The sequence below is a fragment of the Aspergillus ibericus genome, assembly GCF_003184845.1.
Source record: "Aspergillus ibericus CBS 121593 unplaced genomic scaffold BO80scaffold_8, whole genome shotgun sequence".
In the NCBI taxonomy this organism is placed as follows: domain Eukaryota; kingdom Fungi; phylum Ascomycota; class Eurotiomycetes; order Eurotiales; family Aspergillaceae; genus Aspergillus; species Aspergillus ibericus.
Genome location: NW_020292106.1, coordinates 322,807 through 342,409, shown reverse-complemented (window position 1 = coordinate 342,409; position 19,603 = coordinate 322,807). Strand labels below are relative to the sequence as shown.

The following is a 19,603-nucleotide window of genomic DNA, read 5'->3' as shown; positions in this document are numbered from 1 at the left end:
GAGCGATTCTCCCTGTCGGAAGCCCCAACCGGGTCCAGTCCTGCACGTATCCTCATGCATCTGGAATGGATGGGGACATTCTCTTTAGTCTTAGCGACACTCTTCCCACTTACCCCGGGTGGGTCACTCTGGGGATCCCCGATGGTCCTACGAGGCTTATCTATCTAGGCCGCAAGGCCACCACAGTCCAACACAGGCAATCTATACTTCTATCATCTTCCATAATGTCACCACCCTTCGTTCAGGTCTTTTCTCGGGCATTAAGAAAATCCTCTGGCCCCAAGAAAAGCGGGAAATTTTCCAGCCTATCGCAAATCTATTCTACAACATTGGATAGGTAGGTGTTCCATCGCACAGAAGGACCCGTGCCGCTGAGATCGTGCATGTCGCTCGGCAGGCTTTGTGTCACTGGAACGCGACCGTCATCGGAATCACTGTACTGAGAACAGCGTTCCCTTCGAGATTCCGGGTTGCGCTCTTGTCTGCAAGGTTTTGCGGGTTGCCAATAGCAATCCGTTCCCTACGCGTAAGTCTTTGTGCCTCCGCATGCCTGCGCCCTATTCATAAACCTTAGCATCCCGGTTCCTGCCTTCATCGTAGCCCCCTTCCGCGGGGCAATGCGCTTGGGCGAGCGCGATTGGTGCCTCTTGTCGTATAGCGACCACTTGTCGACCCCCGTGTCGATCCTCTTGTGGTGCCACGCGAAGGAGCCGGGATCTTGGCCGTAGGTTTCGAAGGGAGTGCCTCGGAAGGGTGCTCAATAAAGGAACTGTCCGTAGTCCTACATGCGTTATTTTGTTAATAGGAAGATTCATCTAGCAACAGTGACGCAGCTGGCAACTCACATGAATGTCATCTCCCCGTCGTTTATCGCTCGAGTTTGTTCCGCTTCAGCATCTACTTCCAGTGTTAATCCGTGAAACCCCTGTCGCAGTATTGTAATCATAACTATACCATTTTGTGCCTCTGCTTGCTTTGCCCTTCGAAACGACTCGGGAATCGGGGCCTGCGTTCGTCAATCAGCCTAATTAATCGAGAGCGGATTAATCCCAGCAGCAAATACCTCCGGAAAGTCCACGCAGAACGCGTTCATGTTCAATCCATATAGAAAACTAGCGAAGCTCTCGCTGAACCGCGTCAGACTCTCATGCATCAATTGAAGGTGCATGAAGTTCGCCTCCAGATCAGCCATGGAGTCCGCAAGCTCTGCAAACTGAGGCTCCAGCGCATTGATGGCAGGCTGGGTGTAGCCTGCCATCCCAATATTGCCATAACCATGGGCCTCGCGGATCGACGACCGAGAACTGGGTCTCAGGGGGGTCGTGGGTCTGGAGGAGGGCCGTGGGCGAGACGATGAGCGGGCAAGCGCATCCATGACGATGTCAATGTTGGGTACCAAGATTGGAGGGTGAGGCGAGGACGGGTTGAGGGAATTCCACGGCTCGAAAGGGAAACCAGCGGGAGATGCAAGTGAAGCTGTCACGAATTTGAGACCTCAAACGGTGGTGTTTCAGGTGGGTTGGCGAAATCGCAAAAGCTTGGGTTTGTTGATGTTGATCCCCGCTTTGGGCAAGGGCCGGTCACTGGACCCTGCTGGATGCCTCAGGCGGTGAGACATGGCTGCCTGGGGCGCCACCAATGCGGCCAATCGGCCTATAATTAGGACTAGTCTTCCGTCTAGTCCGGAGGACCCCTGGTGGGATGCCATGGGATTGGATTGGCACACGACTGGCAATCAATCCTGGAATCCACTGAACAATCCTGGTAGCTTGCTTCATCATCCCCAATTGTTGCTGGATCCACCCCTGCGAGCTCCCACTTGGCCTTCTCAGATAAACCCTGACTTCTTAAGGTTCTAACCGACTACCTCGTCCTGAGTTCTGCCACTTCGCCTCCTCCTTCCCTCTCGCCTTCCTTCCCCGCATTTCCGGCTGGAAATTTAGGCTCGGATCTTCGACTTCCATTTTACTCATCGGTGGCTTTTCACCTAGCGAGTCGGAGCACGAGCACGAGGGGAAAAGGAAGCCGACGCATCTGTCCTAGGGATACGACTCGTCTATCTTCTGTCGCCGCCTGGCTTTTACGAACAAGCACATGCATGCTTGTTTTCTCCTGCGCCGCCGTCTCACCCCCATCTCGGCCAAATCTATTCAACTTGCGTCGGAGAGACTGCTCCATCCAGGACGCGCACAGATCTCCCTACCGTGGGACTCTAATCAAATCCCTTTGATCTGGTCTCGGCCCTCCAGGCGACCCTTCTCCACTTCTCCGTTGTCACAACCTTGCGAACCGAGGAAGGCGTCGTCTTTCTGGTCAATCACATTCGCATTACTCCTTGCTGGTGCAGGAGCCTGGGTACATAATAAATACCGCGGTTCCAGAGGCGATATCCCTACGGTTTCGGCCTCTCTGGAATTTGGACAAGATTCACAATCACCTTTCCTCGGTGTCATCGAAACCCTGAAGACAATGCCCATGGAACCACAACCCGGAACTGTGGGGAACCTCACAGCGGAGCAGGAAGCCAAGCTACAAGAGTTCTGGGTTCTGCTGCTGAAGGTCTGCGGTATCAATCTGGATGCTGTTGAGCCACTGCAGCAAGAAACCGGCGACGCCACCCCTTCAAGCGCACCCCAGGAGAAGAAGAAGCAGTCTAAACGGCGGTTCGGTCTTTTCGGGCGGAACAACACGGAAGAGGAGGAAGATACCGCCAGTGACAAGTCGACCAATGGAATCACTTCCAGTATCGCTTCCATCAACATCACCGACGGGGATGACAAGTATGGGCAGTCGAAGGAGTTTCAGCAGGCCCTTGTGGACATGAAGCCCGAGGAGATCCGGGTTACCTTCTGGAATATGGTCAAACATGATAACCCCGATTCTCTTCTTCTCCGTTTCCTGCGCGCGCGAAAGTGGGATGTCAAAAAGGCTCTGATCATGATGATCTCCACTCTTCGCTGGAGACTATTGGATGTGAAGTTGGATGAGGATATCATGAAGAACGGCGAGCAGCATGCTTTGAAGCAATCTCAGAGCTCTGATCCCACTGAGAAGAAGGCTGGTGAGGAGTTCTTGTTGCAGATGCGCATGGGTAAGAGTTTCCTTCATGGCGTGGACAAATTCGGCCGGCCGATTTGCGTCGTCCGAGTGCGCTTGCACAAGGCGGCCGATCAGGACGCAGAAGCCTTGGACCGGTTCACTGTGTATACTATTGAGTCTGCCAGGATGATGCTTGCACCTCCGGTTGAAACAGCTGTGAGTATACAGCCACGTTCAGCAGGAAACATTTTCTGACGGGTAAACAGTGTGTCATCTTTGATATGACCGATTTTTCTCTGGCGAACATGGTATGCACACTCATCATGAAATGGTGCTCGTTGCTAACTCGCCCTAGGACTACCATCCCGTCAAGTATATGATCAAGTGCTTTGAAGCTAACTACCCCGAATGTCTCGGAGTCGTTTTGATTCACAAGGCCCCTTGGATCTTCTCAGGTTTGTTCCCATAGTACAATGATGATGACGTTTTCTCTAACCCGAAAACAGGAATTTGGAATATCATCAAGGGCTGGCTCGATCCTGTTGTCGCGTCCAAGATTCAATTCACCAAAAATGTTCAGGATCTGGAGAAGTTCATCCCCAGGGACCGCATTATGAAAGAACTCGATGGTGACGAGGACTGGGCTTACCAGTACGTTGAGCCTCAGCCCGACGAGAACAAGCTTCAGGAGGACACAGCCAAGCGCGACGAAATGGTGGCCGAAAGGCAGCAGCTCGCTCAAGAGCTCCAAGACGTTACCATTGAATGGATCTCTTCGACGAAGAAGAAGGATGAAAGCACCGTCAAGGCGGTGATAGAAAAGAGAAAGGACCTGGTCGATCGGTTGAGGGCCCAGTACTGGGAGCTTGATCCGTATGCACGAGCCACTTCCTTGTATGACAGACTGGATGTCATTCAAGGTGGGGGTAAGATCGAGTTCTATCCCACCAAGAGCAAGGTCGAAGGCAACGCACTCAACGGCGAGAAGGCCGAGTGATTCCGCAGGCTTCATATATTATAGACGGCTAGAGTGTGTTGATAGAGGGTACATGTTATAATAACGCTCACGCAGTGTGACATGTAAATACAGCTTCTACTTGTCTGGCATGGAGCATGTATAATTGTATTGCGGTTTATTTTATGGAGCAATGAGATGTTTGTTATGAATGAATTTCCCTATCTACGATTTGCTCTTTCGTCTGGATATTCGTTGTACAAGCAGGGCTTAAATGTGCACTGCAGCACGGGGTCGATAGACGCCGCCGTGCATCTCGCCCCGTAGTTTGTACTACTTTACATCTTAGCCTTGAGCTCCTCGAACAAAGCCTTCAGCTTGTCCATGTCAGTGGCCTGAGCGGGCCACTCGATACCAAGACCTTCTGTTTGGTTGGGCTTGGGGATCTATTTTCGGGTCGTCAGCACCAGGCCGTGTCCAGTCACATAACCACCTTCTCCTCCTATCCACAATCATCCCAACCAAAAAAGAAAAGAAAAGAAGAAATATAACATACCATATGGAAGTGAACCTATCAACAACCGCAAAGATTGCACATTAGCCAACAACTCTGGCCCCCCGGTGAAGGCAAGCGAGTCAACTTACATGATCAACAACCTGATGAGCTATACGGCCATTGTTCTGCAGGATGTTGAAGTCCTCCGCACCAGTAACCTGGGCGATCTTCTTTGCCACGGGCTGCGTGTTTATCCATCTGTTAGTGGCTGTGTCTGTGCCTGTGCGGGGAATGGGGCTCGCAGGGTCCTCGTTTTGGAGAACTTTGAGGGGGAGTGTATATAAAGGAGCTAGATGGGATTCCCGGCTGAGTTTGTTTTGTGGGGTGAGAGGTGTTTTTTTCTACGCACCAGGACTTCCGCGAGGTCTTCGTCGGGGATGTCGGTGAGCTTTGCACCGTGGTATTTGGGGATCACGAGCTGTTTTTATGGAGATGAGGGGTGGTGTTAGCTTGGTTTGGCTTGACTTGAGGAGGCTTGGGGGTCATGGGGGAGTTTAGGAAGGGGGGTAGATGTATGAAGTGGTCGGTGTTGATATCGTTCGATTTGAAGGAGTGTTCTGGTATGCGTAGGTGTCGTGCGGGGATCATTTCGGTGGATGGGCATATGTGAAGTTCGCAGGGGAGAGGACTTACCGCGTGTCCACGGCTAAGAGGCTGGATGTCGAGGAAGGCAAAGACCTTGTCGCTCTCGAAGAGCTTGAAGGAAGGGATATCACCTATTGTTATGGCGGTTGTTAGCGGGCACTGTTGCTGAGCGGGCGCAGTTGGAGAACAAGAGAGGAGGCTGTAAAGGTTGAGGGTGGGAGGGCGCCGTACCCTTGATGATCTTGCAGAAGATGCAGGCGGCGGACATTGTGTGGGCGGAGGTATATTAGAATCGTCGAACGAGGAAATAGATATGTGCCAGAAGCAAGTCTAAAGGTGTCGCGATGACCGAATGCGGGGTTGAAGATTGCGAGGCGGAGCGCGCCGAGGTGGAAAAAAAGACCAAGGTTGAAAGGCGAGCGCGGGACTCGAACCGCGGCCGCTAGGTAACAAAGGGTCGGATATAAAGCACTATAGGGATCAATCTGCGAGGAGTGGGACAAACTAGCTCAGAACTCATTTCTTGCCTTTTACCAGAGATGACCGTGGTTTGCCCAGAATACTCCTCTCCTCAATCTTTGGAATCACCTATCGACACAGTTGTCGAACTTTTATTGTTTTTCTTTTTGTTACTATTAATTGTACAATCCGGCTGTTCTTACAATATCTTTTTCTAGCTTTTTAGACCCATTTATCGTGGGTTTTCATGGCAGCGGTGCGTTCCCTTTATTGCCAGGGGCCGTGTTCACAAGCCCGGTCTGCGCTGGTCTGCCGAGCGACGCTATCAGGCGCGGCTGGGTTACCATGGCAGTTGGCCGTTTACATCAACTACTACGAGCGGCTGATGTTGTACCCTTCAAGTCAGAACACCTTGAGTATGGAGTTGGTGGATACTCCTTTGACTTAAGCAAATGATTATCATCATCTCCTTGATTTGGGTTAAATTTATACCCAATTCCAAGGACCTCTTGCCCATAGATTCACACGGTCCCTTGCACTTAACAAGACATCTACATCAAAAGCAACTGCCGCTTCTATCCAGAGGCTACAGACATATGGTTAACTCCATCATTAACCGTTCGGCATCGCCGTAAAAGGGATCTATCCTCATACCACAATTGCTACGTACGCTACCCCGGATGGGCTGGCTGTGACCCTGGAACGTTCTGTACCCCTCACTACCAGAGCGCTCCATCCATTGCCGAGACGCTTTTTACCTTACTTACTCCAATCAAGATATAAGCGACCCGAGAGAATCGGAGTATATCAACCCATCGCATCGCCTAACGGACACAATTTCGCTGGTATCTGATTCGATGGGAGGCCCGAGACTCCAGCTGAACCCCACCAGCTATCTTATCTGAGCGTCGATTGGTGTCTTATCTGGAGGGGCCTCCAACAGCCGGGTCTTGAACTAGATATGGTTCCTATCGGCGCCTTTTGATTGACAAGATGGCCTCTATCTCGTATCGGGGTCCCCTAGCTGCTAGGATTCCTGGGCTACTTATTAAACAGACAAGACGGCTCTCCGCGAAACCCGCGTTTACATCTCTCCGTAGAGCATTTTCAGTCACTTCGATTCACACCATGTTATCTACAGAGTTAACCGAGGCTGAAGTATCGGCCCTCAGAGCCAACAAAGAGCGTCTTGCAAACGACCTCCATCACAGCTGTCAGTGGGGGTTTGGTATTCGCTGGGGAGAGTAAGTGCTACCACAACACCTTGAATACACATTAGTCGCATTCGGGGCCCATGCAGAGGAAGCTCTCCATTGAAGCAGGGCTCCGCTTTGCCATGATTTCAAGACTTGGTCTAATGATGACTCAGTGGACACACGGACACTGGTATGCAGCGTCTTGCGTTGTCACAAGAGGACAAGCAAGTACGGGACTGGTTCATCGAAACAACAAAGGCTCTGAAATGTGAGATCACGGTGGACGAGATGGGCAACATCTTCGCGGTTCGCCCTGGTCGACGGACCGACGTTCCAGCCACTTTCATTGGCAGTCACCTGGATACGCAACCGACAGGTGGTCGGTATGATGGAATCTTAGGTGTGCTCTCCGGCATCGAAGTGCTCAAGGTGATTGATGAGATGGGATTGGAGACGGAAGGTGGCATCGGAGTTGTGAATTGGACAAAGTAAGGCTCAGATGGCTATACCACGCTCGCCCACATGGCTAATCCCCGGATAGCGAAGAAGGTGCTCGATTCCCCATCAGCATGGTCTCCTCCGGAGTTTGGGCAGAATGCATTCCTCTTTCCCGCGCACATGAACTCAAAGAGGTCCCGACTGTCGCATCTCTCCCTACTGCAGCCTCTGCCCCGGAGTCTATGAAGTCTGCGTTGGAGAAGATCAACTACCTAGGAAGTGTCCCGTGCTCATACAAGCAAACACCCATGGCAGCCCACTTTGAGCTACACATCGAGCAGGGACCTCACCTCATTTCCGCAGGTCAGCATGTTGGTGTTGTGACTGCCGTTCAGGCATACCGCTGGTTTCACCTCACAATCTTCGGTCGAGACACCCACACGGGTACTACCGCATTCGAACACCGCGCAGATGCCCTGTATGCCTTTGCTCGTATGATGGTGCGCGCTCGGGAAGTGGCCTCCTCCCACGGCTGTCTAGCCAGCGTCGGAATCGTGGAGGCGAAGCCAGGCAGTGTGAACACAGTCCCCGGTCTTGTCAGTTTCAGTCTCGACATTCGCGGTCCAGAAAGCGAGTTGGTTCAGGTTGTGGAAGAGCAATTGAGAAAGGAGTTTGACGCTATCGCCGCGGAAGAGGGTAAGGGTATTGGCAAGCCTTGCCGTGTAGAATGGACTCTGGATTTTGATTCGCCGGCTGTGAAGTTCCACCCTGATTGCATCGACTGCGTGCAACAATCCGCAGAGGCCGTTGTGGCCGACGTCAATGCTGCGGAGCCCAAGTCCCTTATACGCACCATCATGAGTGGTGCGGGACACGACAGTGTCTTCACTTCCAAGAGGGTTCCAACCAGTATGATCTTTGTGCCATGCAAGGATGGATTGAGCCATCATCCGGAGGAGTTCTGTTCCGCAGATGATTGCGCAACAGGAGCATCAGTCATTCTGCAAGCAGTCATCCGCTACGATCGGAAGAGATTCTCCAAATAGTCACCTTTCAATGGCAGGGATACGTCTAGCTGCGTCATGGTGCAGAAGTCCTGCTCCAACCAACGAAAACATATAGGCGCATTGAGGAATCGCCATAAGATCTACATGTCTACAATTGTCCAAAATGAATTCATGAAATCATGCCATTAGTCCTAACTATTCATTATTTTGAAACAGTAGTCGGCATAATCTCTTTTTAGGACGTGCACAGCACAGCTCTTCCTGACTTCTTTCGAAGCCTACTCAAGCCGCACCGGCAACAATCCCATTAAGCCCTTGGAAGACCAGCAGGCGACACCCCTTAGGAGGAGGGAGCACCACGGCCACGGCCGAATCCACCACGGAAGCTGGGAGCGAACTCGCCGGGGGCACCGCCCTCCTTGTCCTGCTCGCGGCGGCGGTAGCCACCCTCACGAGGAGCACGGGGACGACGCTCACGGTCCTCACCGCCCATCATGCCACGGGGGGGAGCGTGAGAACGCTGCTGCTTGATGTGGGTGGCGGGGACAACCTCAGCGGGGAGGTGGAGCCACTCACGGAGGTAGTCAAGACCCTATATCAAACCAGTCAGCCATTGTCCACATCCATATCATACATATCACGAGCCAACATACCTCGGGGGTGAGGGTGTAGTAGTAGTACTGCCAGGAGAACTGGGTCTTGACGTAGCCGCGGGAGGTCAGGGACTGGCAGGCCTTGATCACGTAGAGGTTCTTGGTGTCAATGTCGCCATGCTTGGGAAGGTTGAAGTCCTTCTTGGCCACGAGCACACCCTCTATTCTAACCGTCAGCGAGACTATTCCTCCTTCATAATATACGACATCGATCGAAGGTCGCGCGCGACCCGGGGACCGGGCGGTGGATATGGATATGGTGTTCACATACCGCGGAAGAGGTACTCGTGGATCTTCTTGCGGTCTTCCTTGGGGATAAGCCTGGGTCAGGGTTAGCTACATGTCATCATGTGGACTCAATGGCTAATAGTAGGTGCAACACTTACATTGTCGCGAGTTCCTAGCGCTCTTCGGGGAATCGCTCTGACAACGCGACGAAGAGGGTGGTTTGGTTTAAATGTAGATGATGTGAGTGGAGCGGCTGGCTCGAGGGAAAAAGTGCGCTGATTCCCAATCGGGAAGCATTCCAAGGGCTGGGGCCCTAATCAAGCCGCTTGGCGATAAGCTGTATCACGTGAACTACTCTTTTGGCCTAAGGCCGGCAATACCTTAGTCATCGCTGGCCTTATCGGGAACTCTCCGCATCTGAAGTTCAACTGCGCCTCTCAGCCGATTCAAACATCTCCACCTTCAGCAAGCGGCATAGTTGCAGTGTCTCCAATTATCCACCAAAGATACGACATACCCCCTCTACGTGCTTGATCCGAACTACGATACGAGTCATCAAAATGGCGTCCCAGAACGTCAACGTCCTCCTCTCGACCTTTCCCGGTCTCTCACTTCCTTCAACCCTCTCATTCTCGCTGCCGTCATCGTCCAGCGTCGCCGATCTGACCGAGAAGATCACCTCATACCTCCCTCACACTCTGCCCCTCGAGTCCCTGATCTTGACCACAACCAACAACAAGCAACTTCTCCCCTCATCCGAATCTCTCTCATCCTACCTCGATGGCACCATCCTCCCCCTCCGTCTCAGCGTACCCCTATGCGGTGGTAAGGGTGGTTTCGGATCCCAGCTCCGTGCCGCTGGTGGCCGCATGTCCAGTAAGCGCAAGCGCAACCAGGGCGACGACAATGGCTCCAGCCGCAACCTCGATGGCCGCCGTCTGCGCACAGTCAACGAAGCCAAGGCATTGGCCGAGTACCTCGCCTTGAAGCCGGAGATGGACAAGAAGGAGAAAGAGGAGCGTCGGCGCCGGTGGCAGGCTGTCGTGGAGGCTGCGGAAAAGCGTCAGGAGGAGCTGAAGAACGGAGGTGGTAAGCAGAAGCTTGATGGACAGTGGATGGAAGATAAGGAGGAGATGAACGAGAAGGCTAGAGAGGCGGTTCTTATGGCCATGAAGGATGGCATGTGGACGGATAATTTGCGCGATACGATTTTGGGTGGATCTAGTACGAGTGCGAGCGAGGGAAGCGGTCAGGATACTCCGTCCAGCTCTGAAGAGGAGAGTGATGATGAGCAGGAGATGGAGGATGCGTCTGGACCGTCAGAGCCGGCTCGCAGCGCTGCGCCTAGGCGGTATATTGGGTTTGATGAGGATGATGAGTTCATGAGCGATTCTGAGGAAGAGGAGGAGCCGGCTGATGATCCTAAGGGGAAGGGAAAGGCCAAGGCTTGATTAATTGCGATCTTGTTCATGCGGTTGATGGAGTACGGTTACGGTTTGGGTTTCTTTTCATGATATTGCCCGTCATTCATATCAGGGTCTGCGGAGCACGGTTATTCAAGCTTCATAGCTAGCGTACAGGTTTTATGAAAATAATATTCTATGTTCTTTCTATAATACGATCCTTCAAATCATACATAATATCCATAGCTCACATTGCACAATTCGATGGTTATCCACCAAGTTCGCCACAACAACTTTTTCCGGCCGCCCACGCGGACCACCGCCGCTATCACTATCAGTTCCTGTCGCATTCCTCCAATTCCTCCATTTCCCCCAGCATCCCAAACCTCCACCATGTCGCCATACCTCGGGCGCATAATCCCACGAGGGCCGTTACCAACCCACCTCCCTTCGCAACACCTCCGCCGAGCCATACACCTCTCACGACCGTTAACCCGAACCGCTATTTTCCCCCGTCCCGTCCGCAACACAACAGAGCCCCGAATCCAGCTACGCAGCTTGTCCACGAGTATTCCGTTACGCGCTAGCTCATCTGAGCTCCTCGACGATGTCCTCCCCATCTGTTGTCCCGGATGCGGTGCATATTCGCAGACCGTCGAGCCAAATGAGGCTGGATATTATGGGAAAACTAGGAAGCAGACGCGGAAGCTCCTGTCCGAGACGCAACAAGTGATTGATGGCCAGGATGAGGGGTCTGGGGTTAAGGCTGAGGCGGAGAAGGCGGCGGGGAGGATTCAGAAGTATCTTGAGTCGACGGAGGAGGGAAAGGAAGGGGTTCCGAGGCCGAAATGTAAGTGGTTATGGTGTGGTTCGGTTGGATTGATGATGAGGATGAGGATGATGATGCTAACTGGGCACTCTGTGTGTAGTTGGAGCTTCTCTTGTGAAGGCTGCGGATACGGCTGGTCGATACTTGGAAAAGTCGAAGGTTCCGGTGCAGGTCTGCGATAGATGCCATGATCTGGTGCATCATAATAAGGCTGTTTCGGCTGTGTCGCCGACGATAGATTCGCTCCGGGCGTATCTTGATGAGTCGCCTCATAAGCATAACCGTATCTATCATGTGGTTGATGCGGCGGATTTTCCGATGTCAGTGGTTAAGGATGTCTACGAGACGCTTGGAATTATGGATCCGCGGTCGAAGAACAGGCGCTCGGCGACTTATAGCTATAAGGCGGGGAAGAAGCAGCCGACTATAAGTTTTATTATCAACAGGTCGGATCTGTTGGCCGCTACGAAGGAGCAAGTGGACTCGAAGATGGAGTATGTACGCTCTGTTCTTCGTGATACGTTTAATCTCTCGCATGAGGAATTTCGCTTGGGAAATGTGCATATGATCAGCGCTCAGCGAGGCTGGTGGACGAAGAAAGTCAAGGAAGAGATTAGGGAGCATGGTGGTGGGATCTGGGTGGTTGGCAAGGCCAACGTTGGAAAGAGCAGTTTCATTGAGGCTTGCTTTCCCAAGGATTCAAGGAACCTGGAGAAAATCGCAGAGCTAATTGAGCTCCGCGAGGAGGAATCCAGAATGGCCGCCCATTACGACACCTCTGCCCTCGACTCAGATGGACTTCTACCTCCTGCGCCGAGGGAAGACCTTTATCCTATCCTCCCGGTGGTGTCGTCTTTACCTGGAACGACGGTTTCCCCTATTCGCATCCCGTTTGGCCGTGGAAAAGGCGAAATGATCGACCTGCCGGGGCTTGACCGTGGCGACTTGGCCGATCATGTTCGTGATAAGTTCAAGCGCGACCTGATCATGACCAAGAGGCAGAAGCCTGAACGCCACTCAATCAAGCCGGGTCAGTCCCTACTGCTTGGGGGAGGCCTGGTCAGGATCACGCCGGTGAACCCTGACGACATAGTGATTGCCGCTTGCTTCGTTCCGCTTGAGGCGCATCTCACGAGAACGGACAAGGCCATTGAAATGCAAGCCGAGGAGCGCCCATATCCTGGCACCAACATTGCGCAGGAGGGTTATGGCAAGACTATCGCTTCTGCAGGAGTTTTCGACTTGAAATGGGACGTGACCCAATCGCACCTCCCGCGGTCCATTGCCAAGGCAGTTGCGGACAAGAAGATGAAGATGCCGTCTGTGCCCTACAAGGTCATGTCGACCGATATTTTGATTGAAGGATGCGGCTGGATCGAACTTACCGTGCAAACTCGAGCCAAGTCCGTCAAGGAGTCCGAGGCTGAGGCCGGGTCCCCAGGGTCCTTCCCGCAAGTCGAGATCTTCACTCCTCACGGCCGCCATGTTGGATCTCGCGCTCCAATTGAGTGCTGGAAGTTCATTGCCGCTAAGAAGGTCTTGGACAATCGTGCCAAGGGCCCTCGAGGACGGCAGAACATTGGGCTGGAGAAGCGAGCCCGACATGGCTGAACTTCAGCCCATGGTTGGTTGGCATTGCTTTCCAGCATGAATAACTTGTATAGTATATGTTTGCATAGCGATTGGTGTTTCCAGGTGTCTAGAAGGGATAAACAAAAATGTACCATAATGCCGTTGTGGCTGGATGTAACTAGTGTCTCGGTGGTGAGCAGATTATTAGATTATCAACGGCCTGCGTCTCCCGCGTGGGCATCTTCCCTCCTCCAACCTGCACTCTCGCAGCTGTCTCCTCGCTGCCGATCTCTCCTCGAACGTTAACCTTTCTATACTTGCTTACGCTAGTTTTTATTGATTGGTGACTCTCTGTCTAACAGGTCGCATCACCTCTTAAACCAAGCTAATTGTCCGTCTACCATAGAGCGACCTCGTCATCATGCTATCATCACGAGGCCGCAACAATGCGCAGTTGCACAAGATCCCCTGGCGCTACGCCTTAGCACGCACTTACGACAAGGAGACCAATCCGTCGGGAATGATCTCGTTTGGATTGGCAGAACATGTACACGATCCGTATACTGAGTCGCGTGCCCCAAGATGCTGACAGTAGATAGGCTCCAATGCGTGCAGAGATATCCAACTACATCAACACCAAGGTTAATCCCCAGCTTCCTTTCCCATCCTTCTAGAGCTACGCAGTCCCAACCAATCTTTTCTCTATCCTAGGTTGAATTCAATGTAGCATCCGTCGCCTATGGCTCTGGTAATGATGCTACTGCTCGTCTACAGAAAGCTGTGGCAGCGCATCTAGACGATATCCTCAAGCCAATCGCTCCAATTGACCCCGAGAACCTCATTGTCGCCAGTGGCGCAACAGCAATAGGAAGCATGCTTGGATTTGCGTTGGCTGAGCCGGGTGATGGGATCCTCGCTAGTAGGCCGGTTTATGGGCGGTTCGAGCTCGATTATGGCGTTGAAGCAGGCGTGCAGATGGTCTATGCGGATACCATGACGGAGGAGGCATTTGCTCCTTCTGTTGTCGAGAAGTATGAGATGGCACTTGAAGATGCTAAAGCGAGGGGTGTTCGAATTCCAGCATTGCTCCTAGTGAATCCGCATAATCCTGTTGGTACAGTTCTCATGTCTTTAAGCACCCCCTCCTGCTTGGAAGCATTGACACCATCTCTAGGCCGCTGCTACTCCGTCGAAACCCTAACAGCAATCCTCAAGTTCTGCGACAAACACCAACTTCATATCATCAGCGACGAGGTCTACGCTTCTTGTGTCTTTGACACTGGGGATCCCAGCGCCGTGCCATTCACATCTATATTATCCCTCAGCACCCCAGAACTGATCAATCCTGACCTCGTCCACTTGCTATGGGGATTTAGCAAGGCAAGTTGCAGCACCATTTCTCCTCGCAAAACCCTGCCTGACACATATACATAACTAGGACTTCGCATCTGGAGGCCTCCACCTAGGTTTTCTAATTTCACAAAACGCATCCCTCCGCCAATCCTGCAAAGCAATCCTGTCAGTTCACCCCAGCAAACAAACGCCCAAATCTATTAACAGTCCAAACTCCCAGACGCCTCCACAATGCCTCCTCAGCAGCCATAACAATCGGCACTGCCATTCTCGAAGACCGGACCTTCGTCCACGCCTTCACAGCAAAGTCCCAGAAAGCTCTCGCTTCTACATACCGCATCGCAACATCTACTCTCGACCGTGAGGGAATTAAATATATTAAGGGAGGGTAAGCCGCATACTCATACTTCTATCCTCCACCTTCCCAGCACATAGATATGTTCTGATATATATATATATAACTAAAAATATGACCCGAACCAGAAACGCAGGATTTTTCATCTATATCGATCTATCGCCTTACCTGCCCTCACCAGCACCCGCACCATCATCAGAACATAAACACAGTCCATCCGCAGCCGAATTCGCCCTCGCCCAGAACTTCGTCGATGCCGGCGTCTTCCTTCATCCATGTGAAGAACACGGAATGATACCGGGGTGGTTCCGACTTGTTTTTGCCCAGGAGGAAGATGTGTTGATTGAGGGCTTAAGAAGGTGAGAATACCATTCATCTTCGCTCGACTGTCGTTTGCTCGCTGTTTATGTTGCTGGGGTTGGGTCTTGATTTGCGCTGGATGCTGACTATGGATTCCGGTTAGGATGATTGGAGTACTCAGAAGTTTGAAGTGACGTAATGTTTTAGGAATTATTTTCTTGGGTTGGTAGTCTATGTAGTTCTCACGACTTACCAACTTGACCAGAAACCTTGGTTGGGCATTGGATTGTTCTTGCATCTCGAGAGTTAGTTGGTCGTGACAGTTTGGGGTGGGTACTCGTGCTGTGTGGGTGAATGAGACTGACTACTTGATTGATTGATTTGATATATCTCAGCTAGCACCACAATGTAGTAATATGTGGGGAATGTTTCTTGGGATGTAAAAGTGTCGAAGATACTGGGGTTGTATCAGGCTGCTTCCGTCTACATATACCCAACTGCAAACAGACTCGTAGCATAAAGGAATATATCTAACGTAAAATCATTGACATTGCTCTTTTATAGGTCTTCAAAACCGTCATATCTAATCTGTATAGAGCCATATGCTAATGCATGTCTACTCAATGTTGGCAAAAGTAAACGAAGGCTGGCCAGGAACAGCGTTCTCAGCCAAGAGACCCTCCCGCTTCTCGCCAGTGCCGATAACCTCACCGGTCTTGCCACCCTCCTCGACGGCAATGATCTCGAGCTCCTTGCAGCCGGTGACACGCTTGATGGCGGGGACCATCTCGCTCAGGACAGCGAGCTCGTCGAAGGGCAGCTTGCGGTCGAAGACGGCGTCGGGGACTTCCTTGTCGACGACGAGACGCTTCTTCAGTCTCTGGACGAAGGGCATGGCCTTCTTCATCTCGCCCAGCTTGCCGACCTTGGCGTTCAGTTCCTTGTCGTTGATGGAGATGCTGACGGCGTCAAAGGCCTCGCGCACCAGGTCAATGTACTTCTCCTGCCAAGCGGGGAACTTCTTGGCGGCGAAGATGGTGAGCTTCTTGGGCTTGCGGGGGTCGAAGGACGTCTGCTTGCCCTTGGAGAGCTTCTTGACGAACATGGCCTCGGCGGAGGTGATGCTGGAGGTGGTCGAGCGGGCATAGTCCAATGCGGCCGACAGCTCGAGGGAGAGCTCCGGCACCTCGGGGAAGCGAGCGTGGTGGATGGTCGAGGGCTGGGTACTGTGTTAGGCAATCATCGGATATTAATGGAGGTCTGCAGTACGAACCTTCTTCAGGATCTCGAGCCAGATGTACTCGGACCAGTGAGGAGCAATGACGGCCATCATCAGAGCCTGGAGCTCAATGTAGCGGAGGACCATGTCACGGTGCATGCCGACACCAGCCGTGGTGGTGGCCTCACGGTAGAAGTCACGGGCACTGACCAGATCGTACAGACCAGACTTCAGGGCAAGCTTGAAGTTGGTGCTAGATTGTAGTCAGCATCAATCGTTCAAGTTCCTTTCGGAAAGCAGGTCAAGTAAAATGACTAAACAAATGTGTTTGTCGAATGTCCATCAGGCATGGGTGATTTTTGTCTCATGGCCGCGAAGGCTCTGAAGTAGCAAATACGTAGAATATGCAAACATCATCTGGACAAATCGACGTCGGATGATAAGGGAATCCGGTGACTTACTCCTGGTAGTGCTTCTTAGTCTCGCGGACGAGGCCGTTGAGCTCGTTGTCGAAGAGCTTGTCCCAGAACGCATCGGCGGGGCCAGTACGCAGGGTCTCGTCCTTGACAACTTCCTCCATCCAATCCTTGAGAGTGTGGAGACGCAAGATGTTGCTGTTGGCAACGGTCTCCTCGAAGTTGGCGTCTTCGATACCATCACCAGCGTCGGCGAATGCGATACGGGTAGCATCGGCACCGAACTTCTCGACGGCATCCTTCAGAGTAAGGAAGTTACCCGTACTCTTGCTCATCTTCTCACCGTTCAGCAGCAAGTGTCCGTTGGCACGAACACCACGGGGCCAGTACTCTGGGGGGAAGAGCGCGACGTGGATGTAGAGGAAGAAGGTCAAGTGGTTCTGGATGAGATCCTTTCCGGAGACACGGACGTCCAGAGGATACCAGTACTCGAACTCACGGCGCATCTTCTGCAGGGCCTCCTTGCTGATACCGCTCTTGGTAACAAGCTCATCGCTGAGCTCACGTCTGGTGAAGACGTAGTCCCAGACTTCGTCGATCATCTGTTCGGCCTTCACGTTTAGGGAACCGGTCTCCTTGCCGTAACGGTCACCGTGCAGGTAGTGGGCGATAGTGTAGTAGGCCATGTAGACTGTACTGTCACTCAAACTCTCAACAAGGAACTGAGGGTCCCAGGGGAGCTTCGAACCCAGACCGTAGGTTCTAGCGCAAGCCCAGCGGTTGAGCCAAGAGAGGTTCTTCTCGAAGCCGTTCTTGGTCTCGTTCGAGTAGGCGTTGAGGGTGTTCACAACGTGGTTCAGGGTAGTGTTCTGCCATTCTGCGTCGTTCTCTCCGTAGTTCAGGAACCACTGGCCGAGGAAGGCGACCACGCAGTCATCGCCACTGCGGCTGACAACCTTGCCCATGGGGTCGGCGAAGGGGAAAGCATCACCGCTATCGTAGAGAGCCTTGCGGATCTTCTCCTTGACAGCGCTGACCGGCTGGCCCTTGTACTCACCAACAAGCATAGTACCCTTGTAGAAAGCTTCACCATATGCCAGCTCCTTGGCCTGTGCAAGCTGGTTAACATCCTTGGGAGAGTTGATCTTGAGCTGCTTGACCAACGCAGGAGCGGTAAGGTTGCCGTACGTCGGAGTGTCGATAAGAGGGAAGATCTCCAGCTCAGCCCACTCCTTCTTGATACCGTAGTACTCGGGCTTCTTGGCGAGATCCAGCAGAGTGGCGTAATCATCGGGAGAGTCCGAGGGCACGGAGGTGACAACACCGGTACCCTTGCTAGCAGAAACACCCTCCATGGGAAGGATGCGCACACCTTCGGTGTGGAAAGACAGGGGAGCGTTGACAAGAGTACCAACGTAGGCGGATCCGGGGGCCTCGACGACGAGAGGCAGCTGATCCTGGGACTTGGGGAAGTTCGCGCTGTCGAAGAAGAAGCCCTGGAAAGCCATGTTCCAGGCAGCTCTCTTAGTAGCGACGAAGTACTCCTTCTCCTTGACCTTGTAGAGACCGTAGGTGATCTTGGGGCCGAGGAAGCAGCAAGTCTGTCCGTACATAGTCTCCGGGCGCAGAGTGGCAGGGACAAAGTAGACACTGGCGTCATCCTCAATCTTGCCCTTGACCAACTCAGCAATCTCGGGAGCCCATTCCTTGACCTTGAGCTTCATGGCGGTGTACTCCTGGGGTCCGATACCCTCACCCTCAGTGCGGTCGTGGTCCATGCAAGGCTGTCCGTCCTTGGGGGAGTAGATGGTGTAGCGGTTGCCGTACATGATCTTGCCCAGCTCGTGGAGGCGGTTCATCTGCCAGCGCACAAAAGCGTCATAGTAGGGGTTGGCATCGGTGGTGACGAACTGTCTGCGCCAGTCAACACGGGCACCCATGCTGTCAAGATCGCGAATGGCGAGAGGGGGGAAATGCTGGAGCCAGTAGTTGGCATCGGCGAACTTGTGAATCTCCTCGATGGGGATACCAATGGCCAACATGATCTGGAACTGGTACTTCATCTTCACCGTCTTGGCAGCAGCCTTGCTCTTCTTTCCGGAGAACTTCTCCTGTTGGGCCTTAACCTCCTGAGTAGGAGCCGGGGCAGCAGGCTTGTCCTGCTCCTCAGCCTCCTCACTGTAGCCCTCGAAGTTCTGACCGAACTTCTGGACTTCATCCCTGAGCTTGTCGGCACAGGCCTTGATGGGCATACCGGTGCAGTGGAATCCGAGGGGAAAAAGAGCCCTCTTGCCCTCCATGCGGGCCACACCCGTCATGAATTCAACCTTACTGGCAGTGAAACTGTGACCGGCGTGGAGGGTACCGTTCATGTAGGGGTATGCCATAGTTCCGAAGAACTTGGGGTGCTTCTCACGGAGCTCCGCGGCGGACATGCTGCCGAAAGGCACCTCCGTCTCGGAGGGGGCATCGACCTCGAAAACCTTGTTCTCCTTCCATTGGGCCTGGTACTTCTTCTCGATGGCAATGAGGGTATCTCTCTTCTCTGTCTGTTGGGGCAAAACACGATCAGCTCAATCAGGCCATATGGGGTCTGGGGTTGGAACAAAGAGGGGCAAGTGAGGCGGACATTCTCGAGTTTCATGGTGTTTTTGGTGCCCTCATCGAGCGCAGCTGCAGATGCAGCGGCGGCTGCCATGGCTCCGGTTGTAGAAGGTTGGTTTGGACAAACAGGAGATATTGAGCCCGAGGGCGAGGAAGGAGAAGGGCAGCTTTATATAGATAGATTTCCTGGAGTCACCGCGGGGTCGAAAAGAATTGCTCCGTATGTGGGAAAAGGCGGTCCGTGAGTCACCGCCTGCCCCAACCGGGACCGGAGGCACGTTGCCAGTCGCGATGATTTCACTTTCCAGCCCCCTTCAGTAGGGGCTGATGGTAGATTGGGCTCTAGTGTAGACTGTTCATCCTAACTTATGACTCAGAGATAAGAGCATCGTTGGAAATGACAATGCTGACTGGAGTCATCGCGGCGTATAGAGCG

The 19,603-nt window shown here is 52.8% G+C and overlaps 9 protein-coding genes across 9 annotated transcripts; 5 read left to right on the top strand and 4 right to left on the bottom strand.

Moving 5' to 3' along the window:
- Window positions 1–120: 120 nt before the first annotated feature.
- BO80DRAFT_375928 (DASH complex subunit DAM1) lies at window positions 121–1,530 on the bottom strand. Its single transcript, XM_025716640.1, has 4 exons — window positions 1,064–1,530; window positions 955–1,006; window positions 846–897; window positions 121–781 (listed from the first exon to the last, which is right to left on the bottom strand). The coding sequence occupies exons 1-4, from the start codon at window positions 1,373–1,375 to the stop codon at window positions 592–594; spliced, it is 606 nt and encodes a 201-aa protein (XP_025578116.1). The 5' UTR covers window positions 1,376–1,530; the 3' UTR covers window positions 121–591.
- Window positions 1,531–1,709: 179 nt separating this feature from the next.
- On the top strand, window positions 1,710–4,204 carry BO80DRAFT_375924 (CRAL-TRIO domain-containing protein). The gene is made up of 4 exons (XM_025716639.1): window positions 1,710–3,255; window positions 3,306–3,347; window positions 3,395–3,494; window positions 3,546–4,204. The coding sequence occupies exons 1-4, from the start codon at window positions 2,095–2,097 to the stop codon at window positions 4,034–4,036; spliced, it is 1,794 nt and encodes a 597-aa protein (XP_025578115.1). The 5' UTR covers window positions 1,710–2,094; the 3' UTR covers window positions 4,037–4,204.
- Window positions 4,156–5,501, bottom strand: BO80DRAFT_422713 (HIT family protein). Its single transcript, XM_025718884.1, has 6 exons — window positions 5,367–5,501; window positions 5,184–5,266; window positions 4,900–4,968; window positions 4,640–4,732; window positions 4,551–4,565; window positions 4,156–4,440 (listed from the first exon to the last, which is right to left on the bottom strand). The coding sequence occupies exons 1-6, from the start codon at window positions 5,401–5,403 to the stop codon at window positions 4,333–4,335; spliced, it is 405 nt and encodes a 134-aa protein (XP_025578114.1). The 5' UTR covers window positions 5,404–5,501; the 3' UTR covers window positions 4,156–4,332.
- A 1,086-nt stretch (window positions 5,502–6,587) lies between these two features.
- BO80DRAFT_400946 (M20 family metallo-hydrolase) lies at window positions 6,588–8,274 on the top strand (the record flags this gene model as incomplete). The annotated part of the gene is made up of 3 exons (XM_025717547.1): window positions 6,588–6,838; window positions 6,964–7,278; window positions 7,332–8,274. 3 exons carry the CDS (start codon window positions 6,588–6,590, stop codon window positions 8,272–8,274), a joined length of 1,509 nt encoding a protein of 502 aa, XP_025578113.1.
- Window positions 8,275–8,391: 117 nt separating this feature from the next.
- Window positions 8,392–9,318, bottom strand: BO80DRAFT_422712 (40S ribosomal protein eS10). Its single transcript, XM_025718883.1, has 4 exons — window positions 9,275–9,318; window positions 9,160–9,209; window positions 8,889–9,049; window positions 8,392–8,827 (listed from the first exon to the last, which is right to left on the bottom strand). Coding segments are annotated over exons 1-4 (465 nt in total). The 5' UTR covers window positions 9,277–9,318; the 3' UTR covers window positions 8,392–8,575.
- Window positions 9,319–9,556: 238 nt separating this feature from the next.
- Window positions 9,557–10,732, top strand: BO80DRAFT_422711 (telomere maintenance SDE2 family protein). Its single transcript, XM_025718882.1, has one exon. It carries the CDS (start codon window positions 9,677–9,679, stop codon window positions 10,565–10,567), a length of 891 nt encoding a protein of 296 aa, XP_025578111.1. The 5' UTR covers window positions 9,557–9,676; the 3' UTR covers window positions 10,568–10,732.
- Window positions 10,733–10,881: 149 nt separating this feature from the next.
- Window positions 10,882–13,167, top strand: BO80DRAFT_400937 (uncharacterized protein). Its single transcript, XM_025717546.1, has 2 exons — window positions 10,882–11,369; window positions 11,449–13,167. Exons 1-2 carry the CDS (start codon window positions 10,913–10,915, stop codon window positions 12,957–12,959), a joined length of 1,968 nt encoding a protein of 655 aa, XP_025578110.1. The 5' UTR covers window positions 10,882–10,912; the 3' UTR covers window positions 12,960–13,167.
- An 11-nt stretch (window positions 13,168–13,178) lies between these two features.
- Window positions 13,179–15,346, top strand: BO80DRAFT_491538 (aspartate aminotransferase). The gene is made up of 9 exons (XM_025723702.1): window positions 13,179–13,263; window positions 13,327–13,467; window positions 13,520–13,561; window positions 13,632–14,034; window positions 14,095–14,300; window positions 14,359–14,438; window positions 14,494–14,661; window positions 14,757–14,987; window positions 15,092–15,346. Exons 2-9 carry the CDS (start codon window positions 13,342–13,344, stop codon window positions 15,120–15,122), a joined length of 1,287 nt encoding a protein of 428 aa, XP_025578109.1. The 5' UTR covers window positions 13,179–13,263; window positions 13,327–13,341; the 3' UTR covers window positions 15,123–15,346.
- A 157-nt stretch (window positions 15,347–15,503) lies between these two features.
- BO80DRAFT_270493 (leucine--tRNA ligase CDC60) lies at window positions 15,504–19,400 on the bottom strand. The gene is made up of 4 exons (XM_025714826.1): window positions 19,193–19,400; window positions 16,609–19,112; window positions 16,202–16,400; window positions 15,504–16,147 (listed from the first exon to the last, which is right to left on the bottom strand). The coding sequence occupies exons 1-4, from the start codon at window positions 19,259–19,261 to the stop codon at window positions 15,545–15,547; spliced, it is 3,375 nt and encodes a 1,124-aa protein (XP_025578108.1). The 5' UTR covers window positions 19,262–19,400; the 3' UTR covers window positions 15,504–15,544.
- Window positions 19,401–19,603: the final 203 nt, after the last annotated feature.

Bases quoted from the DNA above. Each gene is read 5' to 3' on its own strand.
- BO80DRAFT_375928 (XM_025716640.1), bottom strand. From the start codon at position 1,375: ATGGATGCGCTTGCCCGCTCATCGTCTCGCCCACGGCCCTCCTCCAGA. The intron at 898-954 runs GTATAGTTATGA...CACTGGAAGTAG, and splicing joins GCAAGCAGAGGCACAAAATG to ATGCTGAAGCGGAACAAACT. The intron at 782-845 runs GTGAGTTGCCAG...TAACGCATGTAG, and splicing joins GACGGGGAGATGACATTCAT to GACTACGGACAGTTCCTTTA.
- BO80DRAFT_375924 (XM_025716639.1), top strand. From the start codon at position 2,095: ATGCATGCTTGTTTTCTCCTGCGCCGCCGTCTCACCCCCATCTCGGCC. The intron at 3,348-3,394 runs GTATGCACACTC...AACTCGCCCTAG, and splicing joins ATTTTTCTCTGGCGAACATG to GACTACCATCCCGTCAAGTA. The intron at 3,495-3,545 runs GTTTGTTCCCAT...ACCCGAAAACAG, and splicing joins GGCCCCTTGGATCTTCTCAG to GAATTTGGAATATCATCAAG.
- BO80DRAFT_422713 (XM_025718884.1), bottom strand. From the start codon at position 5,403: ATGTCCGCCGCCTGCATCTTCTGCAAGATCATCAAGG. The intron at 5,267-5,366 runs GTACGGCGCCCT...CCATAACAATAG, and splicing joins CTTCTGCAAGATCATCAAGG to GTGATATCCCTTCCTTCAAG. The intron at 4,733-4,899 runs GTGCGTAGAAAA...ATAAACACGCAG, and splicing joins AAGACCTCGCGGAAGTCCTG to CCCGTGGCAAAGAAGATCGC.
- BO80DRAFT_422712 (XM_025718883.1), bottom strand. The intron at 9,050-9,159 runs GTATGTGAACAC...CGGTTAGAATAG, and splicing joins CCACGAGTACCTCTTCCGCG to AGGGTGTGCTCGTGGCCAAG. The intron at 8,828-8,888 runs GTATGTTGGCTC...GGTTTGATATAG, and splicing joins ACTACACCCTCACCCCCGAG to GGTCTTGACTACCTCCGTGA.
- BO80DRAFT_422711 (XM_025718882.1), top strand. From the start codon at position 9,677: ATGGCGTCCCAGAACGTCAACGTCCTCCTCTCGACCTTTCCCGGTCTC.
- BO80DRAFT_400937 (XM_025717546.1), top strand. From the start codon at position 10,913: ATGTCGCCATACCTCGGGCGCATAATCCCACGAGGGCCGTTACCAACC. The intron at 11,370-11,448 runs GTAAGTGGTTAT...CTCTGTGTGTAG, and splicing joins AGGGGTTCCGAGGCCGAAAT to TTGGAGCTTCTCTTGTGAAG.
- BO80DRAFT_491538 (XM_025723702.1), top strand. From the start codon at position 13,342: ATGCTATCATCACGAGGCCGCAACAATGCGCAGTTGCACAAGATCCCC. The intron at 13,468-13,519 runs GTACACGATCCG...GACAGTAGATAG, and splicing joins CGTTTGGATTGGCAGAACAT to GCTCCAATGCGTGCAGAGAT. The intron at 14,662-14,756 runs GTAAGCCGCATA...GACCCGAACCAG, and splicing joins ATTAAATATATTAAGGGAGG to AAACGCAGGATTTTTCATCT.
- BO80DRAFT_270493 (XM_025714826.1), bottom strand. From the start codon at position 19,261: ATGGCAGCCGCCGCTGCATCTGCAGCTGCGCTCGATGAGGGCACCAAA. The intron at 19,113-19,192 runs GTCCGCCTCACT...TTGCCCCAACAG, and splicing joins ACACCATGAAACTCGAGAAT to ACAGAGAAGAGAGATACCCT. The intron at 16,401-16,608 runs GTAAGTCACCGG...ACTACAATCTAG, and splicing joins ACTAAGAAGCACTACCAGGA to CACCAACTTCAAGCTTGCCC.